A 17,828-nucleotide genomic window follows, 5' to 3' on the forward strand; every position below is an offset into this window, starting at 1 on the left:
ACTAAAACCCTGACAAGTAAATTGATAAATTATATCCTAAATGGACAATTCATTTAGGATCGTAAGACTGGTGTGGTCATCTAGACGTCCATCCAAGACCAATTAAATTAGAGAGCTTCTATTGCCACACCAACTTTTACTAAGAGAACCCCATGATATGTGTTAATTATTGGGTTATTTACATATGAATTGGGGTGCTCCTAGCAAAAGTTCTAAATTAAAATTTATCCATTAAAGAATGAAATCTTATCCTAAAATGGACAGACCAATAAATTAATGGGGAAGTTACCATATTTTAATGGTTAACTCAACAAAATAATGGGGTTAAATTACCTTCTTTTTTTAGATTTATCTATTTTGAACATTTGCGGAAATCTCCAAACCAAAACCACCATATACATTGTAGAGAGAGAACGTCAGAACTCGTGGAAGGACAGAATATCGAGTGAAAAAGAACAGACTACATCTCCGACACCCAAAATTATAGTGTCATCGAATCTGTCACCATTCCCATGAGTCTCTTGCTTTTCTTCCCACATTCCCTTCTCTGGATCTTTGTTTGTAGCCGACTGACTGTAAGCATCCATTGTAAGAAAATTATCAAAAAATGTCCTCACAAATCCCTCTTGGCATAGCCTGACTACACATTCCTCCCGTATGCGTTGTACAGTAATCATGCTTGTGTCAGGGTGTGGGTATGTTGAAACATGCTTATGTGATCAGACCTCAATGAAATACTTAAATCGGATCATTTTTTTAACTAAGCACTCTGATACCAACGAACCTAACAGCAGGTAGTCCAACTATAATGGAAGAACAAATATGAACCTTAACAGAACCAGAGATAAAAATTTCATATAAATGACAAGGGGACCAAAGAATTTTGAACATAGTGAGCAAAAGAATTCAAATTTGTTATAAGGATCATTACACAAGTATGCCATAGGAATAACCGAACCCCTTTGAGACCCCAAATAGAAGCATTTGAAAGTCATTTGCAACCAAAGACTCAACACACTATACATACTATGTGACTTTGCAGAAAGATGCAAATCCACTAAGCCAGGACCCATTCTGGTAAAACACCATTAATAGTGGGATTAGCAAACGGTCAAATGCGCCACACTTTCTGTCCTTGCTCCATTGATCCAATGAGATCAAGACAACAAATTTGTTATTAAGCTGTCAGGACTACAATCAAGATGAGCGAGACGACCGCAATTATAACCAAGAGCAAGCACGTCTGCATGACCAGAAATTTAAGATTAACACAAGAAGATGAAAGATGACAACTCAGATTTAAATCTAAGAAAACGCACACTGTGTACCAATAGGAAAAAATAAACATAGTGGTGCCAACACCATAGCTGCAGAATTGGAACCCCGGACAGTAACCTTGGGTACAGTTATTATCCAAGGACACATGACAAAAGGCCCCACATTACACCGAACTGGTCTTGGCACCGCCATATATATAATTCTTCAAAGAAAAAAATAATCAGGAGTATTCATAATTTACCAAAGAAGAATTTGATTTTTGTGTCTTGGATGCTTTCACAAGTTGGGATTTGGCCTGCGCAGTTGCCACGTGTGAGTTCTCAATATGGGAGTCAATGTCATCTGCAAGTTAAAAGCCAGTGCTTGGTATTGTATATGACAGAGAAGATACATAAAAAAGAAAACCTCCCAGAGAAAATAACTAGTTGATTTACCAATTATAGTTCCTTGATCATGGACCAGCACAGCGAGATCTTTGAAAATCTCATTCACCTCACCAATTTGATTCTGGATCTCTTGGATTCCTTGCTCTCTTTCTTCAATGATGGCCTCGTTGAAAATGATCTCGTTGTCCAGTAGTAGGACCTCCTGTCTGCAGAAAAAATAAGAAAGAAAGGTATTGCATTTTTATGCGGTTCTTGTTCTTCAACAAAGAATGTATAATGAAACAACAAAAGGTAAACTTTGTTCCTTTAGTGAAAAAACATAGAACAGAAAGATAGGTATTGCATTTTTGTATGGACTTGTTCTTCAATACAAAAGGCATAGAACAATTGGTATGCGTGTACTATGCTTTGTCTGAGACCTGTATCTTGATATGAATAGTGTGTGCAGAAGGTGACTCTATCAATAATTGACATATACATGTCATAAGAGTTACATCAAGGTTCAGGGTTTCCAACAGCAACGAAAAAGTACTGTGAAACGACCTTGAACAATCATCAAATGCACCAGATAGTGCATAGTCGCCAGTGCTATGGGCTTTGGCTTATAAAAATAAAAAATGATGAATGGGATTGTGGCACTCCACTCGCTGCGGAAGTATGCAAACCAGATATGCATATAACACGAATACTACAAAAAATAATAAGAGTTACATCAAGGTTCAGGGTTTCCAACAGCAACGATGAAGTACCGTGAAACGACCTTGAACAATCATCAAATGCACCAGATAGTGCATAGTCGCCAGTGCTATGGGCTTTGGCTTATAAAAATAAAAAATGATGAATGGGATTGTGGCACTCCACTCGCTGCAGAAGTATGCAAACCAGATATGCATATAACACGAATACTACAAAAAATAATCAGGGTTCAGAGGTTAGTGACAGATTATAAAACAATGTTGAACGAAACCTGGAACAACACCAAGTGTGTCATAAAAACTTTGACCAAAATTTTACAGCCAATATAAGTTTTATTAAGATGGTTCAAGTGATAGGGTCACATCTATTTTGAAAACCAATAATAATCAAATTCTACAAATTTTCTAAGAAACAACTGGAAAAACAACAATCCATGTGTAAAACGAATATCAACATAAGAATGAAGAAGCAAAACTTACTTTCTAGATTCCACCAGAAGAGCACGCTGTTCTTGGTTCTTATCTGAATCTATGCCTAGCTCACTTGAAGTATAGCTGTTTTTGACAATCAAGTGGATAATAACTTCAGAAAAATATGCAAGCTGAAATCAGAGTATGAAGAATTTATAGATATACTACCAATGCCAAATGATCACAACACACAAATATCATGCCAGATACTTATCATAAGTGCAACATAATGAAATAGTTGAGTCGCTTGCCACAACCATAGTAAAATAATGCAAAAAATGAATTTTCGAATCCTAAATATGGAGAAGTTAAACCATCCGACAACAGTTACCTAGAAGGAAGAACTGCTTGGGGGACAAAAGGGACGTATGCCGTTTCCCTTTCAGCTGCAAGACGTTGAGCCTTCTGAAACTCTTTAAGAACTGTCTGGAAATCTTTTGCAAGCTTAGCATCGGCAATTTTCTTGCTCGCCTGCAGTTAGAAGGAAGATATTCAAGGTCTAAGCACATACGAAGAATGCTAAAACATGTTTACCCTACAGTTAAAATCAAACCTATTGGGACCACCCAAGGAAAGTTGGGGAGAGAAGTCTTTTTTATAAACAACAAGAAGGAAATGTCGTAAGTTGTAAAAGGGGTGGGAGAGGGGTGTCTTGAATATCTCCTCTTTGAATCATAACGCATGTGCCATAACAAAAGCAAATTTTCTTTTGCACTTACACTAACTGCAGTATGTTGATCTGTTTCACTGGCTTGTTTAAGCTTGGCTGAAGTATCTTTCACTAACTGCCCAATGTGTAACCGTGTCTTGTGGCTGCCAGAAAAATAAATTAATTACAAGAACAAGAAAAGCACAGGACCAATGAGTCATCAAGCAATAATCTTTCAGTCTATACGGTATTTAAAAGGAATAAAATTGATAAGTTGAAAAACAAATGTTCGGTACAAGAACAACATAATTCTAAAAGGATTTTCCACGCTTACCACAAGACCAATGATTCATCGCACAATAATCTTTCAGTTAACACAGTATTTAAAAGGAATAACATTGACAAGTTGAAAAGCAGATGCTAGATACAGGCACAACATGATACTAAAAGATCTTCCATGCTTACTAAAACTGAAAACGCTACGTGCAAGACCATGTGGTCAAATTGCCACAATTTTTTTAATTGGATCAGCCTGCAAACAGGTAAGGACTACTTCATTTTTTATTGATAAGGATAAAAAGGTACAGTGAGGGGTAGGTCGAGATGACCCACCCCAAAAAAAGAAACTAAAATAAAAAAACAAACAGACAAACACTAAGGAACTTCAAAACTACAAACAATTTCCCACTGGACCAAAAAGTCCTCAAAAAACACTCCTATGAATTCTTTGAAAACTTTGCACCAAAAGAATAAAAGGCCAAGAATCAAGATAATCAACTCTTGTATCAATTTCGCTTTCCTTGAAAAGTTCAAACATTTCTCTCTTTCCAAATACACTAAAAGATTGCATCATTTAAAAACGTGAATAGCTCATCATGTGCAAACAGCTGATGACCAAATCTATGCAATGTCAAAACAAATCTGAAAAAAAAACATGGGCATTTATGGAGTTTTCAAATATTTCCCAAAAGTTGATTACCATGCACATTCCCTAACTTTATTATTTGCTAAACATAGTAGACAATCATTTGTTGATTTGTTCCTTCACCTCTAGATAGTGTAAAGAGAAAGACTACAAAAAGGAACATAAGAAATTGGTTGTCATCATCATCATCAAAGCGTTAACCCAAAAATTAGGTGTTGGCCGAGTGAAACTTGTTACTCCATTCAATTATGTCAATACAATGTCTTTTGATAATTCAAGTGTGTTCATATCCACTATCACAACCTCAATCTGAGACCTTTGCCGTATCTTATATAATATAGCATTTTTATGTTCTTTGGTGATTTTAGGAGAATAGAGAACCCCAAAAAAGCATATTGATGTTATTGGGACATTATGATCGAATTGTAACCAATGTTAGAACATAGCTATAGTTATATAACCAATGGTGGGACATTATGATAGAGCTGGTGGTCAAATGACAGCATTCCTAGTTATAGTGGATTTGCACAAGGGATCAACTCGAAGTCCATACCTTTTTGCACTAGTTATGAGGTGAGTGTTATTTTCAAATGATGTGGTATTGGTTGATAAAACTGTTGCAAGAGTGAAACCAAAACTAGAAGTATGGAGGGATATCTTAGAAACTAAGGATTTCAAGATAAGTAGAACCAAGAAATGATTGTCACCTTAGTAAGCATATATTCCTAGGAATGAGACACGGGTTAAAATTGATGGATTGCACAAACACCTCAAACAAAACAATTCCGTCGTTTAGGTTCAACTATCCATAAATAAATAGAAAGATTGATGAGGATGTGACCCATAGAATTAATGTAGAGTGGATAAAGTGCAGGAACACTTCAGAAGTTTTATGTGATAAACATGTATCAATTATGTGAATCCCACACGAATGGTTACATGCTAAATAAGAAGATCATGAAGATGGGATACTATTGATTGACCATGAAAAATGGTTGTTTCCAGAAGAGTGGGGTGCTTAACACCTTCTCCACTCTCTAACCGAATCTCCTTCCTTAGAATCTAGGTAGACCGTGCACTTTATCCATCTAGGAGTCACTACAATGCCATAAAACATTTTTTTTGAAAAAAATTCTGTGTGACCATTCACACCCATTTCAAACATTGAATGGTGGCAACTCCAAGTCACATAGTGGTAATAGGATTTTCCGAAATCGAAAATCGCATCACTACAAATTAAACTACACGAAAAAAATTAGAAGACAATAAATAAGTACCAACATGCTAGTTGTCAACCTAAACCATGATGAGCGAAAGTCGTATCTGGTCTATGCGGCAGTCCATCCTTTGTCACAAGTTCTTAATAGCAGGAATTACCCAAATGCTAATATCTACTATGATAGATAAGAGGATCTCATTCACTTCATTTAGAAATTTGCGTGCCACAAATTTGGCCCAATCTTACTTCTAACAAAGACAAAAAAGATTTGCCTTGGAAGAATGAAGCAGGTAACTTAAAGATATAGCAACCCAACGAAACTCCTTATTATATTATAATAAACAAAACATGGGGTTATGGTTAGCTTTCAACATCACAGAATAAATGCAATTGGTAATAATGAGAAGAAATCTACCACCATAGAAAATTAACAACTAGTAAATGGTTCATAAGACACCACTTGAAACCAATAATTCTGGGTAATCGAAGAATTTATTCCTATATGAGCTACCAAAAAAATACAAATTTACCACTAAAATATGAATTTTTTTCTCTATTTCATCTCCTAATCAATCGCATCAGCTTTAGAATGCAACCAATTCATCTTAATTTAAATTGAGATTCCTCATATACAAAATTTCAAAACCCTAGATTCCAGTAACATCGATGAATCGAATCAAATCAAATCTCAATCTTGAACAATTCAGGTGAAACACTCACAGCTTTTCACGGAGCTGAGGCGTATCCTTGGGCGTACCGAGGGTATTAACAAGGCGTTGAAACGTTGACACGGCTGTGTTGATCTGAAACACGCCAGATGCCACGGCCTGCGAAGGATCCTGCTTACCATTGATATACTCTCGCCTTGAAGGCAAAGATCGACCAGATTCAAGATCTTGAAAGCTCATCTTTCCCCTAGAATTCAGAGAAACAAATATATGTAAATTTTGATCTTTCTGCAAATTCTAGAAGCCGAATTTCGATGAGATCAAGATGAATCCAACAACAATCTCACGATTGTGAGAAAAGATTTAGGGCAAAATATGAACAAAAGCCAACAAATGAGGAACAAAAGGATGCCAATTAGGGATTTTGAGGGGTGGAGGTAACAAAGTTGACGGAGAAAATTGAAAAACGCAGAGATTGACACGTAGGCTTTATAGTTTATAACACCAAGCAACCAACACGTCTCTAAACAGGAAAAAATATAAGAATGTAAATTTGCTGTCACCTTAGATATCAACAACTTGATGATATCTCATGACAATTCCACACAACACTATTATTTTCCTTGAGTCCACAACCTTTGGGGATGATCTTTTGGTGGGTCCAATGTTAATAAAATGAGTCGTGATAATATGACTCGCCAAGTGGCATACTCAAATGACTCCCTGACATGACAAGTTCGAGTATCATAGATCTGTACACCTCAAAATACATGATTGCACTTCCCAATTTTAAAAAAATATATCCCGAGGGAGCCGTGTATCCCAAGGTGTATAGATTTATGGTTCCCAAATTTGTCCACATAATGGAGTCACTTGAGTATGCCACCTGGCGAGTCACATTATTAGGACTCTAATGAAATTCATTGGAGTCGATCTGAATTTTTTTTTTTAATTAAGATAATTATCTTTTTAATTTAAATATTCATTATTGTATTTTTTGATTAAGCACCTTCCATATATATATATATATATATATATATTATATATATATATATTATATATATATATATTATTAAGTAATTATAAAAGTAATTAAATGGTTTATCTGGTCTCGGTCTTCTCAATGAACGAGAAGAGACATTAGAAATTTGAAATCATATTTTTGTTCTTCAACGAAAAAAAGAAAAAAAAATAGTGTCAGAGGTGCAACTAAAGTGGAAAAGTAGGTATATTTTAAGTTTGGAGGTGACTTGTGATTTACTATGAGAGGAGATTTTTAAGGTTTTAGTGGAAAAAAAAAACTTCTTTTCAAGGGTGAAGCGAGGATTTTCTTATAGTGGAGGGCAAGCTATAGATTATAGAAAGGTTGAGAAAGTTGAAGATGATTAGTTTTGTGAAGAATATTCAAAATTTATATATATATATAGAAATTACATTTAGCGGTTTACGGGATAAAAAATTGTCGAGATGAGAGTTGTGGGGACAAAAAGGATGAAAGATGGCGTGTCATAACACATGGGTGTATCAAAGGAGTTTTTTATCAAATCAAAAAAATTTGAGTGGGGGAAACTACCCACTCACTTCTTCTTGGCTCTCCCATTATTTTAAATCTCATCCGAGATCAAGATGATTCGTCCAATAAGTCTCGGTATCATCCACCAAAGAGACAAATAGACAAGTCAAACATATCAAACAATATTTAAAACCATGGTTCATTCTTCTCATTGTTGACCAAGACAACTCAACCGTATCGAAAAACTCGTCTAAGATGACTCAGTCTTGTTCATGGACGAGACGAGACATCAAAACAAGTTTTAAAATCATGGCTCCATCCTTACTTCTTTCTTGCGTATGCTTCACTTAATGCCACTTAGATATTTTTAGGGATTTATTAATGATTTTTAGCCGTTGAATGGACCATCTCAAAACCAATTTGATTGGTGCTAGAATGCAGGAAAAACACTATTGAACAGCTGCTCTAAAATGTAAGGAATGTATCAAATATTTTGATACAGGTGTTGTATCAAAGTGAAACTCATTTTATATTTTGTTTATTTAATAAATAATTGTTTACTTTACGCGGACATTTCCTTTCCCGCACGTGGAAGAGGATGCAAAAAAGTGATACGTCACATAATCCATCAACGGATCGGATCAAACCCGAATTCTTATCCGCTTCGGAAACTTTGGATCTTGAATGAGAATTTCAGGTTTGGTAAAAATCCAATTTTTCCAATTAAAATGTGGGAATAATATATAATTTTTATTAGATAATTTCTTTAAATTCAGGAAGTTTGGATTATATTTTGTATATAAAATCAGATTTGAACTCCAACTTATTGACATTGAATCACATTTGGATCCTAAAATTAATATCCAATAAAAATAATGCTTATCGACCAATTACAGGTCTGGTCAGCCTAATCGATCTAGACCCGATCCATTGATGATCCTAAAATAACATTAATAATAATTGCTTGAAATTTATAAAGAAATGTTTAGGATTAGTTAGGTATTTATTATTTCTAAAAGTTATTTTGCAAAATTAATTTGCGCGACAATTAATTTTTGAAAAATATTACACCCCTCTACATTTGGATGAATGTTTGAGATACCCCTATGTTTGCAAACCCTTAGCACACCCATTGACCTCACTCTACCTAAGAACATTAATAAAATGACTTAACTACCCTCATCCAAAATCTCTATTTAAATACGTTTTTGTTTTTTTTTTAATGAAAAGTTCATCATCTCCAAAATCTTTTATCTCTTAAGTTAAAATTATTTTTCACCCATTCAACATTTGATCCATGGTCCTCATTTTCTTGTAAAAAAAACCTTTATTTCTCTACGCAAAAACTTATAATCTTATACTTTTCTCAAAAAATTATCTTGATGATTTTTAAGAAAAAAAAAAAGTTGAAGAATAGGGTATTTAGGTCATTTTTATCTTAGTTTCTTGGAGAAGACTGAGATCAAACGTATATCATCGGTTTGAAAACAAAATACCACAAAATAAGGACATACCAATAAATAGATTAATAACAAGGGGTATTTTTGTAAAAATAAGTTTTCAACGAAATCAAACTGAATGGCGCGTGTGACATACATAGCACGTCACACAACAAGTCATGTAATAGACTGCACCAACTCTACTAGAGGAATTCTGTGTCCAGCGCGAGAGAAACATTTTGATGCAGCACGGCCTCAGAACTGCCACGAGTAGCACGAAAAGAGAAACATGTTCCATACTTTGTAAATATTTTGAGACAAAGGGTTTTTTTCTCAAATGGATCACCACATTGGCAATCCAACACCACATTTCTCTAGATTTCATGAAAAAAATCAAATAAAAAAAATAATCTTAAAACAATTTCCTCTGGGCTTGATCCAAGTTTTTGAAAATGAATGGCCATCGAAATTCCACATAACTCTCAAATTTAAAATTAAAATTTACAGTGAAAAATAACATTTTTTTTTAAAGAAAAAAAATCATATAATTTTGTCCCCTACAACCCTAAAGCATCAAATAATGATTTTAGATGCCACAATTTAAGCCCAAGGACCCTTTGTGAGGGTGACATCCTTACTAACTAAGGTTAGTTTGACTTGCACGAAAAACCTATCTTGTATATATGTATGATTAGCATTCGGCAGTCAACGTTGTCTTATATGGTTTAAAATTTTTGTATTAAGCTGATTTGTTGTGAGGATGATCTCTATGGTGAGACAATCATTCTAAAAAATAAATTAATCCAATTTGAAACTTTTAAGTCTATCAAAAGTGATTTTATAAACTTTTAATAAAAAATCGACAGTCCACAAATTCAAAACCATTTTTTATGGGATAAGAAGTTTTAGATTGGGCTGATTTTTTGTGAGGATGATATTTTCACCATAGATATCATCCTCGCAAAAAATTAGCCCAATCCAAAACTTTTAAGTCATATAGGACAATCGTGTTGGTTTCCTTACGTTGACTACCGGCCCTGAGTCTCTCTTTCTCTCTCTCTCTCTCTCTCTCTCTATATATATATATATATGGGGCGGTTCAAGGGCCATCTGAGAAACCGTCTAAGAAAACTTTCGTTTTTCAAAATAAGGGTTAGAGGTTTTGGATTGAGCTGATTTTTTGCAAGGATGGTCACTATGATGAGAAGATCATCCTCACAAAAAATCAGCTCAATCAGAAACTTGTAAATCCATCAAAAGTGATTTACAAATTAGTGATAAAAAGTGGTAAAAAATTGACGGTCCACATTCTAAATCACTTTTAACGGGGTTAGAAGTTTCAGATTGAGCTGATTTTTTTTTTGGATGATCTTCCCATCATAGAGATCATCCTCACAAAAAATCAGCTCAATCCAAAATTTCTAACCCATATTTTAAAATTTTATTTACCGTCGAAAGTTTTCTTAGACGGTTTCTCAGACGGCCCTTGAACCTGACCCATATATATATATATATATATATGGGTCACATTATTACGACCCCCTTTGCGACCCCCTTTGCGACACACCTTTTTGTCTTATATGGGCAAAAATGTTTGGAATGAGCTGATTTTTTGTGAGGATGATCTCTATGGTGAGGGGATCATCCTGGCAAAAAATCATCACATCCAAAACTTCTAACCCCATCAAAATTGATTTACAAAAATTGGACGGTCTATAATTTTTCAATAAAAATCGGACGGTCTAGAAGTTTTGGAATGGGCTGATTTTTTGCCAGGATGATCCCCTCACCATAGAGATCATCCTCACAAAAAATCAGCCCATTCCAAACATTTTTGCCCATATAAGACAAAAAGGTGTGTCGCAAAGGGGGTCGCAAAGGGGGTCGTAATAACGCAACTCTATATATATATATATATATATATATGAGTGCATAGTCACAAAATTCTCTTAATTTTTCTAAAAATTCTTAAAATTATTTGAATTAAGAATTAATTGATTAAATCAATAAATTGACAAATTAATTGTAAAATATTATAACATTTTTACCCTTCTTCAAAAAAAAAATTTTCAAACATTCGAGCATCAATAAGAAGAAAATGCCTTTAAAGAGTTGAAGATGATGGATTTTAATAAGAAACCCCAAAACATATATATTTTTTTTATATATAATCTCTGAGATTTTTTTTTACTTTTTAATTTAAATTTCCTCGAATTATCCCTATTACCAAACTTCTAAACTTTAAATTAAAATTCAACGGTGAAAACTAAGTTTGTTTTGATATTTTTTTTTCTCAAAGTTCATAGAATTTCATCCTCTAAATCCCTGTAGTATTGAATCATGTTTTTTGATGAACTCAACGACTTTTAGTAAGATTTTAAATCTTATTAAGTTAGTAAGGTCGGCCTTAATAAATTTAAAATTATAAATATTTATGTTGGAGTTGTAAATTGCATGTAGATGATTTTAAAACTTGGTATCACATCTTGTCTCGTTCAAGTCCGATATCGAGTCATCTCAGAAGAGTTTTCCAATATGTTTGAGACATTTCGTTCAAAAAATAAAAAAATTAAACTTGAGGTATTAAATCTCGATCAAAAAAGTGACTTGTAAGTTGGTCTCGTTCAGTTCTGATACCGAGTTAACTCGGACGGCAGCAGACGAGTTTTAAAACCATATGCATGGTGCCTTTAGGACGATTGTGTATAAAAATGATATCCATAGCTGAATAGCAAAGTTTTTTTTCTTAAAAATAAAAAATAACCATTTCGTAAGACTGCCAATTCCCAAACACTCTCTCGTATTGATCTTTCGCCAAAACTTCTCTTATACAGAAAGAAGACCTGAATTTCTATGGCGTTAATTTGAGTTTTTGTGGTTCGATTCTCGTCAGTTTCAGTAATTCTGAGATTCTTCTCAATTTGTTCTACCTTCTACTTCATCTTCTTCGATCGATTGATCTCTGATTTGTCAGCAAGAACCTTCAATGTCGGTTAGTACTTAAGAGCTTTGGAGCTTTGAACTGTTAATTGTGTGATTATAAGTTGTTTATGTTGATCTGTTTTTGAATTTATTCGTTATTTGGAATTGTAAATGATCATCGTTGATTAATTTAGTTTACTTCAGAAATTAAGTTTATTAGGTGATTTGTATCAGATATCATTTGATATAGAACATATCTGATTTATTTTGATATTAAATCCACGATATTTTAGTGGATTTGGGATAGTATTTTCTCTCATAGGTCCAAACGTGTGAAAACCTAGGGATTAGGATTGGGGAAACCCTAGCCATGGTTACTTGGTGCAGCACGGTCTGAAATGAACAACTACTGGAGTTCTTGCCCGGATATTCAGAATTTAGTGTCTTAATTCGATTTGTTTTTGGTTAAGAAATTCGAAAAAAAAAAAAAATAATAATATATTTTATTTATATATATGGCCACTCGAGGTGCCCGTTATGATTTCAAGAGATAAGAGCTTTTCGGCACCAGTAACACCTAAGTGCTTTTGGTGTTTTGGTTATGTTTGTGTCAAATGGTAGCATAGCCACCGTGATGTCTTGGGCTCAAACCTCGAAAGGGGTGATATGGACCCCAACAAGAAGGCCATTGTGGTGTCAATGGAAGAGTCAACACGGGGAAAGGCAACCTGTGAGTTAGAGAAGGCAACCAGAGTGAAAGCGGCCATAGATTCTTGAGGAAAGAGGGCTACTTGGGGTCTCCGAAAAAAGAGGTTACTTGAGTGAAAGATGCCAGAGTGGTGATGTGTCATAACCAGGGGCGGATCTATTTGAAAGTCTCTACAATAAATAACTTATCTTATATTTATAGCAAAAACACTACATAAAACTTTTTCAATAACATCATCTATCTAATACCAAACATGACTAAGAAATTATTATAAATCAGCTCAGCTCAAACATTTTCTCTGTATACATTATATTTTAATTATATTTCATAATAGTGGTAACAAAGAAATATAATTTACCAAAAAAAAAAAAAAAAAACGCTATAAAATCTTGTTTAGAAACCAAAAAAAGAAAGAAAGGAAGAAAGAAGTAAGGTACAAAGAAAAAACGAAGAATAGAGGAAGAATTGCAATATTTTAAAAAAAAATAAAAAATGTGAGGCATGCGCCTTTTAGGTGTTTCATGGTTTGAGGCGTACGCATTAGCTACTTTTATGTTTCAATCTTATGCCTCAGGGTGTTTTCAATGAGCCTCATTCCGAGGCACGCCTCAAGGCGTAAGCCTCACCACGCCTCTAAAAACACTGTTCTAAAGTTTTTTTTTTTTAAATCTACTTTTTTAAGAGTATCCAAACTGACTCTATATACCAGACTAAAAAAAAATTCTAGAAAAGGATTGCATTTTGAAAGTTATTGCAAATAAAGGCAGTGGCATGAAAATTTGAAAAAGAAGGATTGCCTTTGCAGGAATAATTGCACCTTCTCTCTCTCTCAGATATGACTTTTCCATTTTGTCTTTCGTCTATTTAATAGTCAGTCCCTTTTTTAATATTATTCCTTTGTCATTACAGATAAGAACTGTGAAAGTCAGTGATGTTTCATTAGGTGCATCTGAGCAAGACATCAAGGAGTTCTTTTCCTTCTCTGGTGAAATCGAATATGTTGAAATGCAGAGGTTATTTACGTCAGCAATGTCATATTTTGTTTTCTGATTTCTATCAACTCTAAATTTATCATTTGCTTATATTGCAGTGGGAATGAGCGGTCTCAAATTGCATATGTTACTTTCAAAGATTCAGAGGGGGCACAGACTGCGCTTCTTCTTTCGGTGCATTCAATTCTCAATATTTTTCTACTTTTTAATTTCTATTTGTTGCTCGTTGATTCCAGAGATCACATTTGATTGGAGAGAAAATATGTTTCTTTGAATGAAAAGGATCATCTACTCTTCTTTTATGGAATGTCTAGATATCCATAAAGTTATGTTTCATGGATATCCATACATGGTTTCCTTTTAGTATTCAATATCTTGTTAAACTGTAAGACTGAATGTCAAATCAAGGTAACTTAACCTATGACCATTTCAGTTATTAAAAAAACTATGACTGTTTGCTGGTTAGCTATTTAACTAATCTTAAAACAATGGAATTGGGTAGTTATAACTATCTGATTGCATTCTTTAATAGGGATAGTAGTCTAGATTAGTCTACATATTGGATGGTAACATACCCTATTGTACTGAATTTTCATTTTCGGGATCTTCTAGTTGGGACTCATTGAATGATCGGTCCCTTCCATCACTGTAACTCTGCATTGTGTATTACAAGGGCAAGGAAGACTGGAATTATATTTTATTTACTCCTAAGCGCTCAAGTATATCTTATATGTCTGATGTTGCAGAACTTACTCATTATACAATGAACACCATCAACTAATCCCACTTCAGAAATTTTCAAATTTTATTTTCTTTAATACCCAATTCTCTTCTAGTAATTCACAAGCAATGCATGCCTGTTTCTTTTTCTTACACTCTTCTCATATGATTGAATCCTTTTGGTATGTATCACAGGGAGCAACGATAGTTGATCTATCCGTGACCATAACTCCAGCTCCAGATTACCAGCTGCCACCTTCCGCTTCAGTCCCACCTGTGGTATGATCTTTTGCACATTTATGTTTTCTTCCCAACTCTTTATTTACATTGCGTATCTAATTATATTTGAGAGATTCCATTGCCACACCAACTTTTGCTAACGCCACCCCAATTCATATTTAAACATGGGTTCAAAACTCGGTTTGACATCTCATCTTGTCTCGTTTATGTACAAGACTGAGTTGTCTCGGACGAGTCAACTCGTCTTGGATAAGTAAACCATTTAATTTGGTTTACAATTATATATATATATATATATATATATATCAAAATAATTATAATTTTTTATTATAAAATAAGATAGATTAGAAGATATTTATTCATCAAGTCATATTTTATTTAGATAATTATTCTTTAAAATTTTAAAAATAATATTTTTTTAAATATGTAAAACCCGGTTGACTCGGATGAGATTTTCAAAATATCATCTGAGTCATCTCGTTGATCTTGCGAGATTCTACAAACTTGAGATGCCATGTCCATCCGTCTTGCTCATGGATGATACCGAGATGACTCAGGCGAGTCATCTTGGTCTCAAACAAGATTTAAAACCATGTATGCAAATCACCAAGAATTAGCATCTTAGGATAGTGTTAGCAAAAGTTGGTGTGGCAATAAAAGCTCTTTTATATTTCTCTAGCACAATTGTTTCATAATCTCCTCAGGCAGCAAAGGAAATCAAAGTTTCTAGTGGTACTGAATCTGCCGTCCAAAAAGCAGAAGATGTTGTCAGCACTATGCTTTCCAAGGGTTTCATCTTAGGGAAAGATGCAGTCGGCAAAGCAAAGTCCTTCGATGAAAAGCACCAGTTCACATCCACCGCTACTGCCAAGGTAGCTTCTCTAGACAAAAAGATTGGTCTCAGCAACAAGATAAGCATGGGCACATCCATTGTCAATGACAAAGTCAAGGAAATGGACCAAAAGTTTCAGGTATCTGAGAAGACCAAATCGGCCTTTGCGGCTGCTGAGCAGCAAGTCAGTAATGTCGGGTCCGCTATCATGAAAAATCGATATGTATTCACGAGTGCTTCATGGGTAACTGGTGCCTTCAATAAGGTTGCCAAGGCAGCAGGGGAAGTAGGGCAGAAGGCAAAAGAAAAGGCTGGCATGGCTGAAGAGGAGCAGAAACGAGAAACAGTGGACGACTTTTCTAAGGCTCATCTCTCCGAGTCTCCGAAAGGTGAAAAAGGTGAGCAACCTTCGAAACCTTTACCTGCACAAGGATTGATCCTTTAAGTTCCTAAAAATCGTTCTGTAAATAGCCATTAGGTTTGGGATCCTATCATCTATGATTAGCTCATCTGCTTTGCTTTGTTTTGTTCTTTTAATTTGGAATTAGTAAAATGTAGAACATAGGTGGATATTGGTTCTTTCTTTATTGAAATATGAAAATTAAGTCGAACACTTCACAGGAGGCTCTGCAGCATTGTAGTTTAGTCCCAACTAATTTTGTTTTTGGGTGCACCTTGTCACGTATTTACCGAGCAACCCCGTGGTGTTCTCAAGTGTTGGAAAAAAAACTAGACTTATAGAAGAGTCCAGAGAGAGGTGGAGGGTTCTTCGGTTGAGCAATTGTTTTACATGATAGATTTGTCGTGTGATGAACTTTTGATCAAAAAAGTTTTACTAATTCAAACAAAAATAACCTTTGGATTTGTTACTTCTTTTTAATTGAATTCTTTCGATTTCTATTTAGAAGTATACTTATGGAGTTGTTCCAACTCTGGGTTACCTAATTCATCGGTAAGGTACTGAACCACGAACCGAACCTGTTCGCATTTTTCTTATTAATTTTACATGCCCCTCCACATTGTTGATAATATTTGAGGCATCCCCCTAAAATCTTAAACTCATAGCATGTCCTTTTGACCTTGATCTTTATTAATAGACTGTTGAAAAATTATCAAATACCCTCATCTTCAACCTATAAAAAATTAAAAAAATCTTGATTTTTTTCCTTCCATCTTCAATCTCTTTTTTACATTACTCATCACTTCAATCTTCAAATGTCCTTACCTCTGTCTATCCCTACGAATCGAGTTCATTCTCAAGTGGCGAACCACAAGTTGTGAACCTGAATTCAAAACCAAGTGAACCCATGAATCAGGTAACATAGTTTCAGCTTATTAGTTGACACTCAGCCTAGATCCTTACCTCTCTAATAAATGAGCGAATTCAATAAATTTTAATTAAAAAACTACTTTGTCCTCATAAATATAATGAACAAAAATAAAAAGAATTTCTCGTTCAAGAATTGAATTTGTGTGGTGAGAGACAAATCAATTGGCAAATTTCTTGGTAAAAAATGCTTTGGATTCAAATAAGGAGATGATTTTAGATGATTATCATGCTCTTCCTCATGTGCTTAAAGTTATCATTGACAAAGATGTAATTAGTGAATTCCATCGTTTGTAATCCCCCGTTTGTCGTTTTCGAAAAGGAAAATGAGTTTGAAAAAAAAATTCTTGGAAAATGTACGCATTTTCGATCGGACGATTGAGCATAGGTTACGATTAAATCTAACAAACAGATAAGGAAATATAACCATTTGAACTCATCGATGTCCTGCCTCAAAAAAGATATTTTTTCACGAAAATCACATTTTTCGAAAATAATTCCATTCTCTTGAAGAAAATCCGAGAATATAAAGATGTAACTAACATCCATACGGACTAGTGGGTATAAGCTATGAATCCACGGGATGAATGGATAATGAGATACAAGCGTTTAAAAAAACGTAAAAATTTTCGAATTTTCAATGAGAATGGGTGCTCAGACGGAGTATCCAGTTGTTTTCCATGTTCGAGAAGGAAGATGAGTCTGAATCGAAAATCTTTCTTCTCGGGAAACGTTGGTGTTTTTTATACCAACAATTGGGCATAAGTTACAATTAAATCCTACAGACGGGTGATAAGATATGATCATTTGAACACATCGATGTGTTGCTCTAGAAAAGGGATA

At 34.4% G+C, this 17,828-nt stretch overlaps 2 protein-coding genes across 3 annotated transcripts; one reads left to right on the top strand and one right to left on the bottom strand.

Moving 5' to 3' along the window:
* Positions 1–823: 823 nt before the first annotated feature.
* Positions 824–6,781, bottom strand: LOC147391612 (syntaxin-22-like). 2 transcript variants are annotated; one of them, XM_086458619.1, is made up of 7 exons: positions 6,344–6,781; positions 3,550–3,643; positions 3,162–3,301; positions 2,840–2,914; positions 1,713–1,870; positions 1,520–1,573; positions 824–1,243 (listed from the first exon to the last, which is right to left on the bottom strand). In XM_086458619.1, exons 1-7 carry the CDS (start codon positions 6,529–6,531, stop codon positions 1,158–1,160), a joined length of 795 nt encoding a protein of 264 aa, XP_086314745.1. In that variant the 5' UTR covers positions 6,532–6,781; the 3' UTR covers positions 824–1,157. The 2 variants fall into 2 exon arrangements, with proteins under 2 accessions (XP_086314745.1, XP_086314744.1); XM_086458618.1 differs by having other exon boundaries at positions 1,520–1,620; positions 6,344–6,775.
* Positions 6,782–12,016: 5,235 nt separating this feature from the next.
* Positions 12,017–16,276, top strand: LOC147391613 (binding partner of ACD11 1-like). Its single transcript, XM_086458869.1, has 5 exons — positions 12,017–12,235; positions 13,784–13,887; positions 13,965–14,040; positions 14,782–14,865; positions 15,531–16,276. Exons 1-5 carry the CDS (start codon positions 12,230–12,232, stop codon positions 16,101–16,103), a joined length of 843 nt encoding a protein of 280 aa, XP_086314995.1. The 5' UTR covers positions 12,017–12,229; the 3' UTR covers positions 16,104–16,276.
* The last annotated feature ends 1,552 nt before the right edge of the window (positions 16,277–17,828 follow it).

The sequence above is a fragment of the Akebia trifoliata genome, chromosome 11 (genome assembly GCF_017979445.1).
Source record: "Akebia trifoliata isolate Shusen 1 chromosome 11, ASM1797944v1, whole genome shotgun sequence".
NCBI lineage: Eukaryota > Viridiplantae > Streptophyta > Magnoliopsida > Ranunculales > Lardizabalaceae > Akebia > Akebia trifoliata.